General features: G+C 34.2%; 2 protein-coding genes across 4 annotated transcripts; both read right to left on the bottom strand.

Annotated features, from left to right (window-relative positions):
* Positions 1–2,073: 2,073 nt before the first annotated feature.
* On the bottom strand, positions 2,074–5,172 carry LOC126709372 (membrane-anchored ubiquitin-fold protein 6). 2 transcript variants are annotated; one of them, XM_050409583.1, is made up of 4 exons: positions 4,993–5,162; positions 4,558–4,847; positions 3,484–3,654; positions 2,074–2,600 (listed from the first exon to the last, which is right to left on the bottom strand). In XM_050409583.1, the coding sequence occupies exons 2-4, from the start codon at positions 4,685–4,687 to the stop codon at positions 2,545–2,547; spliced, it is 357 nt and encodes a 118-aa protein (XP_050265540.1). In that variant the 5' UTR covers positions 4,688–4,847; positions 4,993–5,162; the 3' UTR covers positions 2,074–2,544. The 2 variants fall into 2 exon arrangements, with proteins under 2 accessions (XP_050265540.1, XP_050265541.1); XM_050409584.1 differs by having other exon boundaries at positions 3,487–3,654; positions 4,558–5,172.
* A 7,789-nt stretch (positions 5,173–12,961) lies between these two features.
* On the bottom strand, positions 12,962–16,087 carry LOC126707950 (F-box/kelch-repeat protein At1g22040). Of its 2 annotated transcripts, none has more exons than XM_050407710.1 (2): positions 15,828–16,087; positions 12,962–14,722 (listed from the first exon to the last, which is right to left on the bottom strand). In XM_050407710.1, the coding sequence occupies exon 2, from the start codon at positions 14,614–14,616 to the stop codon at positions 13,195–13,197; it is 1,422 nt and encodes a 473-aa protein (XP_050263667.1). In that variant the 5' UTR covers positions 14,617–14,722; positions 15,828–16,087; the 3' UTR covers positions 12,962–13,194. The 2 variants fall into 2 exon arrangements, with proteins under 2 accessions (XP_050263667.1, XP_050263666.1); XM_050407709.1 differs by having other exon boundaries at positions 12,962–14,704; positions 15,828–16,086.
* Positions 16,088–18,943: the final 2,856 nt, after the last annotated feature.

The following is an 18,943-nucleotide window of genomic DNA, read 5'->3' as shown; positions in this document are numbered from 1 at the left end:
GTGTTTAAACAATAGTTTTTAGTTTTTTTTTTTTTTTTTTTTTTTTTTTTTTAAATTTTATTTTATAAAATAAGTGTGGGTATAGTTGTCAGTATCGTACGATATGCGATACGTATCGTATTGTGTACAAAAAGTTTCGTATTGTAAGTGTGTATCGTAAGTGCTCGTGAATCGTCCGATACATAAGTGTATATCGTATAAATCATATCGTATCGATGAATCGTACATATGATACATAGACATGTGAGTTTAGAATGAGTTCTTTTGTTAAAATTTGTGGTTTTATTTGATTTAAACAAGTTGTTAGGCTTTTTTAACACAAAATTATTGGGAAACTTAATTGAGTCTAATTCCCATGAGTGTTTTTTCCCTCCCTTCTCTCTCCTACAAAATTTAGACTATACTCATAATACTCACTTTCATATATGCAAATATATTTTCTATGCTATTAATAATAAAATGAAAATATAATTATTTTTTATTTTGTTATGAGTCTAAAAAGCTAGAATGCCAAGAAAAAAAAAATATAGAATAAATTATTAGAATAAAAAAAAAGTAAATGTTGATAATAATGAGGAAAATGTCTATGAAAAAATAATTTTGCAAGATGTTGAACATGATGATAACATTGACTTAGATGAAGTTGATTAGATAAGATGATGAAAATATATTATATTTTGGTTCATATATAATGTATTTTCACTTCTGAGTTTAATCAATTTGAATGTGCATGTTACAAACATAAGTTAATTTGATTTTTTTAGTTAGCTTTCTTAAATTTTATTGCATAAGTAATAATTAAATTGGTATTTAATTGAATATATTTCGAATTTATAATGAGTATATCATTTATATATATCTATAATTATTTTATAATTTTATTAGATGTTTGTGTATCTTATGATACACGATTCGATACGATACATGATACATAAAAATTAAAAATCGATTCATGATATGATTCACGATTTGACAATTATACGTGTAAATGAAAAAGTATGTGAAAATACGTGTAATATTGTTTAAAAACTGAAAACATATGTTTAAACTTGTGTACCAAATGGGGCTTAGAAGTTAGAGATATAGGATCCAAAAAAATAATAAAAATGATAAATATTCAAAAGATTATTTTAAAATTCAAGTTTCAATAATATAGGCATTATACTTATATTTAGAAAGAAAAAAAAAGGTTACAATTCTAATCTTATATAATAATTTAAACTTAATGTAACATATTACAAATGTTCAATGGAATATATAATAATTTAAACTTAATGTAACATATTACAAGTGTTCAATGGAATGGGCGTGTACATTTTTTTTAATACTCTCGGATATGTTCAAACTAGTCAACTGATTATGGTATTTTTTTTATATAAAAAAAAAATCATTTAAACCTTCTCCATTTATATAAAAAATATTATAATTATGTAATTTAAATCTTTTTATTAAATTATATATATGCTTCTATGTATTGTTGTTGAATGCAAAATAAATTATATGCTCCATAACATAAAACTAATAAAAATATAAATTACTTTTAAATAACACATGCACTATTTAACCTACAAATTTTACATTATATTTCTATATAATAATTATATTACATTTTCTCACACTACGCTTAAAAAGTCAGGTGAAAATTAACTTTTGTATTAGGTAGTATGCTTTTATAGCTTGGAGTACCATGTCACATATATGTAATTCCAGAATAACTAATAATTACTCCACTTAACCTAACATTAGTGAATGCAACATGGGCATTCTGGTCTGGAAGTTCTATATTTTTCATTCCTGCCACGTGGGAATGCCAATTATGGTATTTCCCAGTCCTCTGACAGCACCATTCTCAGCTTTCTTTGGATCAAAATTATTAAAATTTTTGGCTGATTGGTATTTTAATTTTTTGGAAAAATGTTTTTTTTTTTAAGAGAGAATTTTAACTTATGACATCTGCTTCAATAATATTTTTTGGTTTGGTAAAATACTATTGGTATTATGTATCAGTTTCATAGGCTTCATTATGTATACATGCTTATTGAATTTGTCATATTTTAGGGAGGATCAGACAAGTCAGCCTAAAATTATGAAGTTGATAAAAGCTGAACATAGTAGCGGTCATCTTAATGTTTACATGTCATCTGAAAGTTTATTCTTCTAAGCAGTTTAATAATGGACCCCAACTCAAACCAATAATTGTTTCTTCTGTAACTTTTCTTTTCTTTTTAAATCCTTTTTTTTTCCTTTCATCATTGTGCAAAGAAAACTCTCTTAATAAATGAAGCTTCAAATCCAGCAATTGGCTCAATTCCTCTTCCACAAGCAATGAAGGAACCACAAGGTGTTGTTTGTTACTGAAGAAAACCACAGCATCAAAGTAAAAGTTTGTCTGGCAAAGAACCTCCAAGCTTCTTGTTTCTGCATCTGATTAAAACCAGGGACCGAGTTTCTACACAGAATCTCGGCAAGTATCTAACAGAAGCACATGGAGACACTAACATTAATTGAAATAATAAGCTCTGTGTTGATGTTGTTACTTGGGAGCTACAAGATGGAACATGAACAGCACATCGTCGATGGAGAATCCTTGTGCACTTTGTCTGTATAGAATGCAACAACCATTTCTTGTTACATATGCTTATCCATGAATTCATGAATGAAATCTTTTCATATCAGTGATGATTTGGTTACGAAGGACTAGTTAAAAATAAATACTTCTTCCAAACTCTCACAAAAATTGAAGTTTTGTGCACTAAGTACGACCTTATTTAAGGATAGCCAAATGCAAATAACTAGCATGCTGTGTTGTTTGTTCACAGGTATGGTAAATACTAAATGTGGCAAAAATGTGCTCCCCAAAAGAGTTTTTTTTTTTTTTTTTTTAATAAATAAAATTGGTAATACTAAAACCTTTAATATTTTCTATGTTAATAATATTATGTAGCAATATAATGACAATGGATTGTTTTAATTGGTATGGAGTATCATTCTATTGTATTTTGAGAGTATCGAATGGTAATTTTCTATTGAAGACAACTATAGAATATGTGATGGTTTATGGAGATGGACCACATCTTAAGCAATGAATTCACCTAGAAGCTTGTATTCCTCTTAAACGAAGTAAACTAAACAAAAATGACCAATGCCTGCCCAACCCAACCTACACCAATAGAAAAAAAAGAAGTAAATTACTACATGCTTTATCAAAAACTGGCATTTTAACGAATAGAGATGCATCATATGCACAGAAAACAAAGGGTAAAAAAAGGTATTGTTTTTCATTATGGTGTACCCACTATCATTGTTATTAAGACCTTCATATATCCTAGTCATGATCCATAAAACTTCCACCATATTCTGCAGCAAAGTCAAGCTTGACCCATACACAAATTAATGCAATAGCATCATGGAGACTTTTAACATACACAAATATGTCAGAAAGTGTCTTGTGAAAATTGAGTGCCATATGATTAAATGAATTACCACTGTTTTTGTCAGGAAGAGGAGCCCTCACAACAACATGCATAGTGATTACACCACCTGGGAGACCACCAACTGGGAGCCTGGACTCTGCAATTGTTCTATTATTTTCCAGTATCTTTCCAGCATTGATAAGCTTCACATCGTTTATTGTTTTTGGACCATTTTCTTTTTCTACCAAAGAGAGATCATCATATTCATGAGAAAAATATAAATCAAACTATCAACTAAACAAAGTATTGGGATCATTGAATTACACTAGAGGTCAATATTTTAATCAAGATACTTTTTTTCCCTATATCTAATTATTTTATTTTTTGGATGGAAAGCAAGATATTGTGAAACACCAATAAAATGAAGTTTGGGGCTACATAGTGTGATGAGCCAAAAAGGGCACTAACACATTAGAATAATAGAATTATATTAACTTTCAAGCATCATTTCTTATCTGTAATTGATCTCATATATGCTGGCTTGAAAGTGGGATAGTGTTTCCAGCTAATATTTGCTTGGATTCCACCATGAATAATGGTAATAGCAACATTATTTCTAAAAATCATTTTCAATAATTGAAGCACATTAATTTTAAGACTAACAAGTAATAACAATAAGATCTTTTTTCAATAATTCAGGTTTACAACCTGTCCCCCTAATCTATGCTGTTTCCAATTCTTTAGGTGCCAGTTTCACAATCAGCTGCAGTACTAAGATGTAAAGAAATCAAAGGGAAAAGACTACCTACTGCTAGTGACATAATTTGCAGAGAAAATCAACTAAAACATACCGACTAATTAGAATGGAGTAATGTCAAAAAGAAAAACCACATATTTCTCTTCAAGGCAGAATGGTAAACTTACATATAAATGACTTACAAACAACCCCATGAATATAAAATCACATATAAGAATGAAAGGTTTCTAATAACATGTGTAAGTTTCTAAAACAATAGACAAAAAATACACAGTTCACAGTGGTTAACAAGTACAAAAAGGCAGTAACTTGGAACAACCCAGATACAGAAATTAATGATGCATAGATAGAAGTCATATCATATGGGGTGAGAAAAGATTTATAAACCTTTGGGCCATTGTGCAAGTATTTTTTCTTTGAGAGATGCCACTGTGGTAGCTGGACTATACTTGGTTGGCCCTATGTCGGTGCCATCAGCAAGCCTGAATTTGAGCTCAATTAAATCTTCACTAGCCATTGATGAACCACCCACCAAAAACCCACCTCAAATTCTCATAACCAGAAATCAGATTCAATTGCCACAATGATTCAAGAACTCTTTTAACACAAAGCCTTCTCTTTCCTTATAGACAGATTTTTGAGCTGAGAACTAGCCAACTAGGAAACTCCTTGTAACACTGAAGAAGAAAAAAAATTGAGAACCCAAATCAATTCTCATACAATTTGCCACAAAAGATGACTGAAATCTTCAGCAAAAACATTGAAGAACCAATTAAGAACAGTGTTTGCCAACTGATAATATTGGAAATCCAGATCCAATACCTTAAAATGTCAACCACAGAGCAGTAACTGAACAGAAGTATACGAAATACTAAAGATAACTTCCTCTAAATTGTTTGATGTAGAGAGAAGACCAAAGCAAGGAACCACCTAAATAGGAACTTCTCAATGAGAGATCCTTTTACCTGAATCTAACTGAAAATTCTAATGGTGTAGAAAGTGACTATTTTATTTTTTTACATGATTGCTTGCCCATATTATTTTATTTTATTTTAATTAATAGAATAACCACTAATCTCCATGGACACTATTAATTATAATTACACCATGATTTGAATTTCTGAAAATTGGCCCACTGCTATCTGGCGATTCCCACACGTTAAAGATAAAATAAAAGTCTTTTATATATATATATATATGTATTTTTTTTTTGTACTTTGATGTGATTGAATATATGATGGTGTCATGTTACTCATTTTTTCAGAACAATTATATACATAGTACATACACAAGAATCCATCAAATGCGCATTAAGGATGGTAACTAGTTTAATTAAAATTTTTTTTCACAATATGGGATTAGTATGAAACATCTGGTAGTATCAAGTATCAATTTTCAAATGATCCCCACTAGAAAACAAAACTAAAGTTATATCAACATTTATATGACAATTCAACTGTCAAATTGCTATTAAAAAAACTACTCCAATGGGTGTCTCTGTAGTTAATGGAGGGGAGATTTAACTTTCCTCTAAAATGACGACAGAATCTGGAACTTAGAAAACAAATCAGATCTTTTGACTTTAAATTGGTACTAATTTTGATGAGTACCCATTTTGTAGCATATTATTTATAGCTGACACAAACACATATAAACAATGAATTTGGAGATAGAGAATTGGTCCTGTTTTCAATGATGGTATGATCCAGAGTTCATCATTAATGTTTAACCTTTATTTTATTTCTTTATTTTCCTTGGGGTGCACTCAAAATGAATTTGTCATATGATGAGTCCTGTTAACAATGCCCTTTTCCTTAAGTCATCTTGATGTTGAGTCCAACATGCTGCGAGGGAAAGAAACAGATTATCTGACGCCTTTGATAATTGGATTAGGTAAACCTTAAATCCCATGCCATAAAATCTAGAAATGGTGCAAACTTTGAAGGGCTCAAACTAGAATTAAGTATTTCAGAAAAATTCAGAGATTGGGTCTAAAGTTCTAAATTATTATATATATTAATCTGAAAATCACACTTCTTTTAACTTGACTAGTCGCAACTCGCAACCTAAAATAGCGAGGCCTAAGAGTTGGTCAAAATGAAAGGCACGTTCAAATAAATTTATTTTTAATCAGGTCATATTGATATTATTATGGTCATTAAGTAGCTGATACATCTGCAAGTGTAGTAACATAAGCACATATGTTCTAAAAAAAATGTTACTACTTCCCAGTGACTACATGAGAGAGAGAGAGAGAGAGAGAGAGAGAGAGAGAGAGAGATGTTGAGTGACCTAACTTGATTCAAGGGAGAGTATTCAAGCAACAGCCACATTGGATTTGTGATCCCCAAATTGATTGAATATTGATTAAATGTATGTTGTGTGGGGTTATTTGATGAGTCCCATATCAAATTTGAGTTTTATTAACAATTACAAGGAACCTTAATTATGACTAAACTAAACTTTTTGGGTTATATGGAAGATACTATCTCACAAAGTGAGCTCTAACAAGGATATCAGAGATTTAAATGAGGAAGATTATGATGTCTCAGCTATGATTGGATATTAATTAAGTATGTTGTGTGGTGTGTAATAAGTTCCACATCGGACATATACTAGGCCGATCTAAGCTTTATTAATAATAACAAAGAGACTCAATTGAGCTAAACTAGTATTTTTGGGGTATATCATAATGGGCAAGATTTAGGTACAATACTTAGGTGCTATTTCTTAGATTCTCCTCTTAAAAAGTTTGAGCTTGGCTTGAGCTTGTGACAAGCTTAAAAATAGTGTTTGAGCTTGAGCTCGTGGGAAAGCCAAAAAAGTTGAACTTGGCTTGGCTTGGCTTGATTAATTAGTCAAGCCAAACTCAAGCTTAATATCAAGCTCAAACTCGAGCTCAGATCAAGTTTTTGAGCTTGAGATCTAAAAAAATTACATTATTAAATGCTTAAATCTCTAAAATTAAGAAAAAAGAAAAAGAAAATAGTATACTCATTTTATCATTCATTTAGTCTTACTTATGATTAGCCATTATTCAAATTAATAATTTGCATAATTAAATTCATTCATTCATCATTCATTGTCTACAGTTTCAACTATTGTTCAAAATACAATTTTTACATTCACGTTAGATGGTGAAGGATTAGAAAAATACTTATTTGTAACTATTATGAATGAAAAAATATTAACATATTTCATAACTTTACTTTAGATGGTTGATAGGGAAGGATCATATGTGGTATACTTAATTATTTATTTATTTTTAAATGTAACTATAGTCTAAAGTGGTTCTTGATCAATTTAAAGAGAATGAAAAAATTAAGGTAATATAGGTAATGGTCTCATGTTAGCCATGTCATTATTAAAATATGTGTAATGAGTATATTTAGCTAACACATATAAACTTATAAATAAGTTTATGCTTGAATTATTGTGTATCAAGCCTAATAGCTCACGAACTTATTCGTGAACAAATTTTTTTGCTTAGGTTCGGTTTGTTTATTAAACGAGCCTAAAACTAAGGCTCAAACTTGGCTTATTTATAAACAAACAAACATGAACAAATTTTTTATCGAGCCGAGTCCGAGTTGTTCATGATTGGCTTGGTTCATTTACAACCCTAAATTTTTTTCACATGGGATGAAAGTGTATTTTTTAGTTAAGTAGTTACATGACTGAATCTTAAAAGGGAAACCTAAGGAATAGTACCTAAGTTTTGTCCTATCATAATATAGCACATATGGCTAGCCCTTTCCATGGGTCATTACAAGACTATAAGGGAAGAACACTAGACTCGTATGAGCCTTACTTTTTCTACATAAAAAGAAAAAAATAATACTAGGGACACAATATCTTTTTCAACTATTGATTTGAGTTCTACATCACATTTACTTGTATTCTTTAGTAACTTCATCTTTATTACATATTAATCTTAATAAGCCATATTAATAATTGTGGGAAGTATTGTGTTAGACTTAACCAAAAAATAAAAAAGATTGGTAAGTAGATTCTTAAATTTACCCAATCAAGAATTTTTTTTTTTTTTTTTTTTGAGAAAATACCTAATCAAGATGACTAGGAAAACGTACAAAGTTTGTTTAATAATAAGAAGCTTCTATAGAATTTTTGTACTACACAAAAACTTGCCTGTTATGTACAATTTTTTATACATGGTTATAAAAATCAGACCAACTCAGAAAAGGAGCAATTAGCTGTTTGATAGTGACATTAGAACATATCAACGACCAAACTTTTGTCTATGTTGCTTATGAGATAAGACCGCAATACGATTAAAAAAAGGTTGATGGAGGGATTTTGAATTGATTCTGTATGCTTAAAGGTTCGTTATATAGTTTATAGGCCTAGCAGAACTGAAGTATGAAGAAATTGGTTCTCCATGTTGAAAGTAGAAACTTGTTTCCCCTTTATGCTAGAAAGAGCTCTCACTTCACCTCGGAAAAGAAAAGAAAAGCAGACACTTTTTTCATTTGAGGTATAGATGGATTCTGAAACGGTTTCTTTATTGAGAAAAATCAACACATATAACATGGTTCTGCCATGAGAATTAGATGCAAACTCTTTTTAATTTTTTTTATTATTAGGGGTGAGGATGTGTGGGGTAAAGAATAATCATCAAGATAAGATTTTTACAATGGAACCACCAATTTGATTTGATGTTCTATTAATGAATGGTTTAGCCTAATGCTTGGTTGACACAATCTTCATAGTAGTTGCATGGCTTGCATCAAACTATGGATCAAAGTCATGGAAGGCCAACTCATAACTTTGGTGATAACAAATCAATAAAGCACATCAACTACTAACAAAGACCAGATCAGACAAACTAATATATGTACCGATTCTGCTAGAGAGGTAAAAAATTCCGCTCACTTTAAAACTTCACAGATTCAACAATGAGGACCCCATCTTAATAAACCAAAGTCTTATCCAAGGCATCTTTGTGATTCCGAAAATTTGTGAAAAATTGCTGTAACTGGATCAGCAATTTCAGGCTTTTGGAATGAATGAAGGCTACAAGGGTTCATCTTGGTGATCACAAAACTAACATGTGTTTGGAGGAACACTGCCTAAGATTTATCTTCAAAATAATTGGATCTCTTCTTGCAAGAGAGGTTGAAAATTCCATTACTAGAAAAGGACCCCCAATTGCAGAAATAAGATAAATATAATATGAAGTATGAACATTGGAGAAAGCAAGCTCTTGATGTAAGTTTCAGGTCAAATCCTATATTTAATATTGAAATTCATTTCTTAACCCACTTTTCCTTTTGAAATATAGTCACTCACTCCTTGAGGTTGCCTATATCACATCCTTATAATTGTTGAAAAAGTTGTATCAATTTGACAAGGAATCAGAAATGGTAGCTTTCAACATCAATTCCCCTCATCACCACTCCCTACCACCATCATTTGTTTTTTACTTCTTTTTTCCCCCTCATTTCACTATTTAGAATGACCCACCTGTCAATCAAGCACCAACAGATTCCACCCTCAGAAAACCTAGCAAGTTTTACAAGTAGAAACCAAGCATGTAGAATGCAAAGTAATAACCTTTTGTTGATCCAGTGGTTACTGACCAGCCTTATAATTATAACCCATATAAAACCATTTGAAGAATAATCCTCAAGGCTTAAATTTATCTCAAAATTTGTAAGAGATGTGAGATTGACAGAACTATTACATACATAATTCTAATCTATATTGGTGAAATTACAAGAGATGCTAGAAAACATCAGGCATATCTTTATATTGTTAGCATCAAATCAAAATGGCCCACCACCACTGATAAAAGGGAAAAATAAGTGGAAAAGAGAGAATAAGAATAATTGTATTTATAATAATGATGAATCCTTGACCAAAATGAAAGAATGTGATCTGGACTAAGAATAATGCAGAATTTTGGAGAGGAAAAAAAGAAATTTCCAGGTGTCTAGTAGTGTAATGAGGAACCGAGACAGCAAATATCATCCAAAAATATATAATCCATCGTGTAAGCCAAAAAGAGAGAAAGAAAGAGAACTGGAATGAAAAAATAAAGCTCCACAACCCTCCCTTACTCTGTATTTTGATGGCAGGAGATGGAGGGAGAGGAAAGGAGAGGAGAGGAGAGGTGAAGGTCCATTCCAAACAAACCCTTAGGCATGCAAGTGCGTGTATGAGTCCTCAGTTCACCATTGTACTCATGGTCATCTGATAGTTACTCCTGTCAACATTCAACATCATTCACAATGCCTACTAACAGTGTCAACACATAGTGCCTTGCTTCCAACAGACAATAATTTCCATAAATAGCTAAACTAACCAAAGGATAAGAGATGACTAACGTTGCCTCCAATACATAATAATTTCCATAAACAGCTAAAACTAATTAGAGGATAAGAGATTACCACCAAACAACTTGAAATGTTGGAGACACATGTTGCAGCACCATGTTTCTTTAGTCAACTTCTGATCATTATGATGCCACCGAATCAAATACTGTGCTGATACATTGTGCTCCATCATCTTCACCACAAATAATTTTAGAATGAATTTGAGACACAGTTGAAGGGATTTCAGACCGAACAGCTCTAATCAGCAAAATTCAAAGGAATTTGACAAGAGTAAATCTTGTCATTATAATTTCAACTGATTAGAACTTTCAAATTTCGTGGTAAGCAGAGATCCTTCTCAACCCAACAATCTAACCTGCCAATCTATTAGCAGGAAAGGGCTCACTTCCAATAAACTTGACAGCATGAGCACCATAAAGTCAACGGCTATAATATTTAGAGGCCATATACGAGGAGTCTTACACCACCAAGGGTATCAAAGACATCAAACAAGATACAAAAGATTAAAAAAAGCTACAGGTCAGCAATCACTATCAATCTCCCGATCTTACATACCTGATTCAGAGCAACAACTCAGTATTTAGGTTCGGCAGAAGTCACTCTCAAAAATGCAATTTCAACTAACCAACATTACATGCTCTCTAGTCACAGATGACAGAACAATCTGTTAGCAGGACAGGGCTCACTTCCAATTGATTTGACAGCATAAGCACCATAAAATCAAAGGCTATAATATTTAAAGGCCATATACACAAATTCTTACACCACCAAGGGTATCAAAGACATCAAACAAGACAAAAGATTAAGCAAAGCTAAAGGTCGGCAATCAATATCAATATCCCATTCTTACATATTTGATTCAGAGAAAAAACTCAATATTTTAGGTTTTGCAGAAGTCACTCTCAAAAATGCACTCTCAACTAAACAATGGTTACACGCTCTCTGGTACAGATGACAGAAAATTCCTTGTGGCTTTTTGGGAGGATGACTTTTGCATGAAAAGATCTGCTTACATTTAATAATTTGCTTAAACAGTCTAATAGTATCTTATTTATGCATAACAAGACATAATTATAATCCACAGCTATTCTATTCCACATATTGCTGGAGCGTTAATAATGATCACTCATTCTATAATAAAAAGTGCAATGTGAAGTGGAAATTGCAGATATTGAAATATAATGGCACCAATACTTTCAAAGGTCAATTCAATTTCAAGTCCATTTACTATCCATGGTTTTGAGCTTTCCACATGAATCCACAAATTAAATCAACTCAGAGTGACAATGCGTGCCATAAGATGATTCCATATTGAATGAGCAAGGACATCTGCACTTATAACTGACAAAGTGACCAAATCTACAGGGGCAAAAAATATAGACAATTGACAAGGCAAGGACCACAAATTAAATCAACTCAGAGTGACAATGCGTGCCATAAGATGATTCCATATTGAATGAGCAAGGACATCTGCACTTATAACTGACAAAGTGACCAAATCTACAGGGGCAAAAAATATAGACAATTGACAAGGCAAGGATTTTTTCTTTCAAAAGTTATTGCAAAGGATTTTGTTCATTTTAACTCTAAATCAATCCTGAAAGAATCCAAGTCAACTTTTGAACTAGTTGGGGTTTATAATAAAGCTTTTTCTAGATTCCGTTTACCATTTCGCTCAAGGTTTTTATAGTAAAACTTTAGAACCAGCCATTAAAAACAGATCTGACTGAAAACCAATACCTTATTCTAAAATTTTAAACGTATTAAACTATTCATGGCTGGCTCAGTTCAAGGTTTGACGAACACCCACTAAATCAATAACAGCATAGCTTTAAAAAGAATAAATCAAAAGAGCTATAAATTCAATCACTTAAAATGGTTTACACATGTATTAGACGCAAGTTTCATAAGTTACAAGAAAAAAAATGATAAGTCACAACCAGCAGGCGTTAAATCCACAATCTCACCTCCTGCACCCCCTCCTTATAGGGGAAAGTGGTGCCACTTGAATTAAAGCTCATCAATTTTTCATCTTGATTACTTAATTTTTTTAAGTGGAAGAAACTCAATTTTGAGTCACACACATGTAGGATATTTAATATAGGAGATGCAACACAAGTTCTAGCAGAGGAGCAGAAGCCACAGAAGATTTGATGATGTTCAAAAGGTGCTGCAACCAAGCAAGTGAAGGCATGCTGCATAATTTATTAATATTGCACAATTACATTCAACAAACAATACAGAATCAAGTAATGAGTTCCCTTACGAAAATCAAATACTTACGTCATAATCAAAACAATCATATGGCACCATTATTCATAATAAAATTGCTTATTTAGTAACTAACCAGATTTCAAAAGTTACAGATGTACCATTGAATTCAAAGGATGCAACATCTTAAGGTATAAGGAGGGCATGATATGTGCCAAGAAAAGTAAAAACTTGCCAATGATCTTCTGGCTATTATAATTTAATTTGCAAACATGAAGTAGCTGCCTCATCAGACAGTTCGTACAAATCATATAATGTTTCTTTATATACGAATGAAAACATATTATAAAACACTTATCAATATCGTGGCACCCAACTGTAATTCACCATCCAGATCACCATATAGCCAAGAAACCAATATCTTAAGGGTTTGTTAGCCTATAAGCATAATATGATGCTAAATTTCAAGTACTTGACAACTGACCAGCTCAGCAGACCCAAAATCTCCAGAAGCAATGACCTTCCAAACCACAGCATCAGATTCTGCCACTGTGTCAGAATGCTCATTTAAGGAGGTAGCAAAGAGAGAAGTGGAGCTTGATGGTGAAGAACACAGATCAGCCTGGAGAACTGCAATGTGATGCCTGGCATCTTTTGTAATGACATGAAGCTTTCCATGAAAACCAGCAAGTAAATATGGAGATTCTGAATCTGCAAAATCATAAATAGGGACTTTTCCAATAACAGCTTTCCAAGCATCTTCTCTTTGATCATATACTTTGATTTTACCGCTATCTAGGGAACTAGAAGGCTCAAATGCATATAATTCACCATCTACTACAACACTCAGTTTTGTACCTGCCTGCCGTGCAGGCCATCCCTCTCCCATACCATTTGGCATTTCAACCCATGAATTTGTTTCAGGGTCATAAATTTCTCCCCCAACATCAACAAAAAAGGGCCATGAATACAAACTTTGAGGGACGCATAACCTTCCCATGTATGAAGTCAACCCAGTGGCCATAGGCTTTAGCATGTCAGCCAAAAAGGCGGTGGGTAACACTTGCGCTTTTGAGAATGGCATGCTTGGAACTTGGGACCATGTCCCCATTGAGGGGTCAAAAACTTCAGCAGACTGAAGAGGAGTCAAACCACCTCGGCCCCGACTAACACCTCCAACCACATATAGCTTGTCATTTAAAATGCTTGTCTTACAATACGCTCTACCTGTAGACATCGAAGTCACTTCAGTCCAAGCATTTTGAATTGGATCAAATCTCCAAACACATTTCATGGTCAAAGCTCTAGAGAATCCACCAAGCACATAAAGGCATCCATCAACAGCTCCAATAGCACAACCACAGTATGGCATTTGATCCCATGAATCCTTCCATCCAAGCCAGCCTCTAATAACTTCAGCAATTTTTATGCTTGGACCAACCATGTTCCACATCCAAAGCCCAGAGGAACCCTTCCTAGATTCATCTTCATAAACAACATTGGGCATCATAGGCAACCTCTGCCATTTTCTTGACAAAGGGTCCAAAGCATGCCACAGAAGTTTATCTTCTTCAACCTTAGTCAATAAATATAGCCACTCTTCTGTTGTTCCAAGCTCCTTTCTTAATTTAAATAGTTCAGGACTCATAACAGTTGCCATCCACTTCCGCGACACCAACCGCACATCGAAGTAGGAAATTCTAGGAAGTCTAGCAATAATCTGGATTGATAACTCATCAGGAAGACTCGGAATCAGCCTTGTGCTATCCTCATCAAAGCTTGATGACATTCTTTGCCTCTTGCAGTTCTCATTCTGACATATCTCATTGTAGTCCCTCGTCCTAATCTTTGGAACAGCCAAACTCAAAAATGAACCCATCTAGAAATGTGAAAAATCACTCAATGCTTGAAGAACCTCCTACTTTGACATTAGTCCAAACGCTGCCAGTTAAAGCTACTCTACTTCCCTGTCATGAATGCAAAAGCTTAACAGGCAAAAAAGGAATGACAGAGAGGGACAACATCAATATCATGAAAGAATCCGGCCCATAGAGATAGCTATGAGATGAAATTTATGACATTTTCATGACTCTCACACAATGTAGCCAGAAAACAAATATAACGAGATCTCCAAAGGCACTTTTTCAAATTCTATCAAATACAAAAGAAGAAAACACATGTTTTTCTTTTCAATCTTTAAAGAAACTTAAATTAACACAAGCATTTCCAAAAACCAAACCTGGCACAATTTGGCTCCAAATGGTATTTACAGAAGATTAAACACCCAAATATATATCCTCACAAAAATATACACACCACTACAGAGTAGACTGTCAAGAGAACAAGAAGACTAATAATATTATAATAATACTACTTTTATACTCCTCCAAATTGAACTAAACTGACTTCCCTCAAATTTTTTTTTTTTTTAATTTTTATTTATTATAATTCAATAATTACAATGGGAGAGGGGGGATTCAAACCATAGTTGTCTTTTACAAACACCAGGAGGTGCCCGTTGAGCTACATGGCTCTTAGCCCTCATATTCACTTAGTTATGAACCAGAATTAAGCAATACTGCCAGTGCCTCATCCACATTTCAGAATACAAAAACACATCTCGAAATTATAAGGTTCCGGTTAATGTGTGCCCTAAGGGCACACATCAAGCCATCCATTTTTAGAAACATTTTCCCTAAATTACACAACAAACCCACATAACAAACAAACATTTGACCTTCTCAAATTCACTATAACAAATAAAAAAACTGAAAATTAATTTCCACAAACACAATCAATCTAAACTCTGATAAATACCAGAACACACAGAGTTAAATTATCAATTAATAAAAATTAAAAATTAAAAAAAGCCCCCTAAAAATTAAAAACACTAGGAACTCAAAAATCACAAATACCCATTACATAACCGAACCCAAAAACAATAATGATGAAAACTATACAACAATTAAATTCACCGACCACCAATATTCGAACATGGAATTCGTAATTCGCACAAAAGAAGATTTACATAGATCTTTTTATAAGTACCATATTAAACAAAAACAAAAATTCAGGGATATGAAACATTACCAGAGGGAAAGATGAAGCAAAAATGCAAGAGACCCAATTGAGCAACGAAATTGGAAAATGAAGAGGGCATGTTCATGCTTTAATGCTTTGTTTGGTCGAAAACTAAAAATAAAAAATAAAAAATAAAAGCTTGAGGCTTGACGATTATGTAGTGCTACCTAGTTCTCGTACAGGTACTAGTCCTAATCTAGTTTAGAATTTATTTTTATTAATGATTCCATGTTTTTCTATAGCTGTGTCTGAAAATTACACTAGGGAGTGCCATTGGTTTGTGACGTGTGGACCGCTGATCTGTGTCCACGTTTTGTTTTTGATCATGTATATCATTTTATGTAAGGGCAGATATTATTTTTGGATTTTCGTTAATTTAACTGGTAAAATTTTTGATGAATTTTTTTTTTTTAATAATGACTACACATACACTGTGGGTGGGGGTGCTGTTTAACCCAAGGGCAAGAGGGCATGCTAAAGTTAAAACTAACCATATCCGCCCTAGTCAATCACAACATATATTCAACAAAAATTAATTAGTGTCTTGATCTAATAATAAATAGTTATTATTAAGAGAATGTGTCGTCGGTTGAAATTCTTTTTAAAAAAAAATTATTTTTATTTATTTATAAATAATATAGTATTTTTTTAAATTTATAAATAATAATAATAGTAATGTTTTTTGTGGGGGAAGATGATAATAATAATAAAAATAATAATATAGACGTTCAATTTGGATTGCGATTGGATACTGAGGTAAGCAGCATGGATGTCATTTGCGAATTGGCAATGGCATGAGTCAATATTGACGGTCGTGTCTCTAAAAAAAAAAAAAAAAAAATTGACGGTCGTGACTTGCTGTGCTGCTGCCTTAGATTTTTTTTCCTACTTTGGGCCCAATGTCTGTGGTTACGTGAGGCACATGGATATTTGTTTGTTTTTTTTTTTGTTTTTTTCCCTCTATTTTTCTAACATTTTGGATTTATTTATCAATTTTTTTAGAATCAAGTTGGAAGCTATATATTAATTAAAATAAAACTAAGATGTTGCATCTCAAATAATATTATTAACAGTTTTAACAATCCAAAATAACAATCACACATAAAAACATAAATATTTATGTGGAAAATTCTTTCTTTTTGAAGGAAAAAAAAATCACGAGACAAATTCTGAATTAATTTTGAAGATGATAAAATATAGAGCCTGATGGGCCTACCTTAATGGGCCTGACGAATCGGAACTGCTGGGCCTGTGTAAAGATAATCCGATACGCTTTGAAGGCCCATCGCTGACAGACATAGTAAGGGCCCATGATCTGAACTCCCTATCGCCTAGAAAAGCCCTAAGATCCAAAAATGGAAATCCTTACTCACCACGCTCAGAAGAATTTGTATTAGAGTCCCACATGGAAAATATTTGAAAACCAAGAAGAAAAGTCAACTCTCTACCACTATAAAAGACCTAACACCCTTACAAATCGAGGTACGCTTTAATGGACCCTCTCTAACGCTCTAAGTAAAACAGAAGAATTCTAACTTGACCGTCGGAGAGTTTTTGGCCGGCACCACACCGGTGCTCTCTGAAGGACTTCTTTCGATTGCTTCTGTTGTGCAGGTTCGCTTCGAGTCGCGAGTACGGTGTGACCCATTGGTGACAATTTTCGACATCATCAGTTGGCGTCGTCTGTGGGGAAGACCGTAGCACATTATCGCTTCCTAGACAAAAGAGTTACATGGTACTCACACGCTCGATGGCAACCACTAACGACGCTCAAGAAGAGGAATCCCCTACGACTGCCCTTGAGAGACAGGGCAGGACACTCGCCGCAGCCGTGGAGCGCCTCACCAAACAAAACCACAACCTAGAAGAACAGCTGAACCAAAAGAGTGCGGCGGTCAATAACCAAGGAGCAGATCAAGAAGGGACCAGTGCTGAAAGGAGAAATCATGACGGACCACAGGAGAGTAACGCCCCGAGCAGACCAGTGCGACGGGACACTAGCATCCCTTCAGTGACGGATATGGCTCCACAACCCATCATCGCGGAGATGCAGGCGATGAAGGAACAGATGGAAGTGCTGATGAACGCTTTCAAGGGGCGAGTGTCCAGTGATCTTGACAACCTTGTCAACCGGACTGACTCGCCATTTACGGCAACCGTCAATTCCTTCCCCCTGCCGAGTAAATTCTGCATGCCAAGTATGGATAGTTATGACGGAATCAAGGACCCTCTCGATCACCTAGAGACCTTCAAGACCCTGATGCACCTTCAGGGAGTGGCAGACGCAATTATGTGTAGGGCATTCCCTACAACCCTAAAAGGCGCAGCAAGGATTTGGTTCAGCCGGCTAACACCAAACTCCATCGGCACCTTCAAGGAGCTGAGCGCTCAATTCACTACGCACTTCATCGGAGGACATCGGTATAAGAAATCCACGGCTTGTTTAATGAATATCAAGCAGAGAGAGGAGGAGACATTACGGGCCTACATATCACGCTTCAATAAAGAAGCGCTCTCGATCGACGAAGCCAACGACAAGATATTGGTGGCAGCGTTCACGAACGGGCTGAGGGGGGGTAAGTTTTTGTTCTCCCTATACAAAAACGACCCAAAGACCATGTCAGAGGTGCTTTACAGGGCCACCAAGTATATGAACGCTGAAGACGCACTATTAGCCCGAGAAGATAGACCCAAGAAAAGAGACAGACAAGAGGATCCCCGACAGGACCAGGGGCGGAAGAAAGGAAGGATGGGAGATCGGAGGGAGGAGAGACGTCCAAAACCCATGGGCGCAAGGTTCACAAGTTTCACCCCGTTGACCGCTCTGATAGACCAAGTCCTAATGCAGATTAAGGACGAAGGATCCCTGACGTTTCTAGGAAAGCTGAAGAGTGATCCCAACAAAAGGTCCAGAGACAAATATTGCCGCTTCCACCGTGACCATGGTCACGACACGGCCGATTGCTACGACTTGAAGCAACAAATCGAAGCCCTTATCCGACAAGGGAAGCTGAAGAAGTTCGTCAGCAAGGAGAGAACGGATCAACCCCCACAAGAACAACACCCCCGTCGAGAAAACGAGCGACCAAGGCCCCCATTAGGGGACATAAGGATGATAATTGGAG

Source organism: Quercus robur, chromosome 12, assembly GCF_932294415.1.
Source record: "Quercus robur chromosome 12, dhQueRobu3.1, whole genome shotgun sequence".
NCBI classification, from domain to species: domain Eukaryota; kingdom Viridiplantae; phylum Streptophyta; class Magnoliopsida; order Fagales; family Fagaceae; genus Quercus; species Quercus robur.
This window is presented reverse-complemented; position numbering and strand designations above follow the sequence as displayed.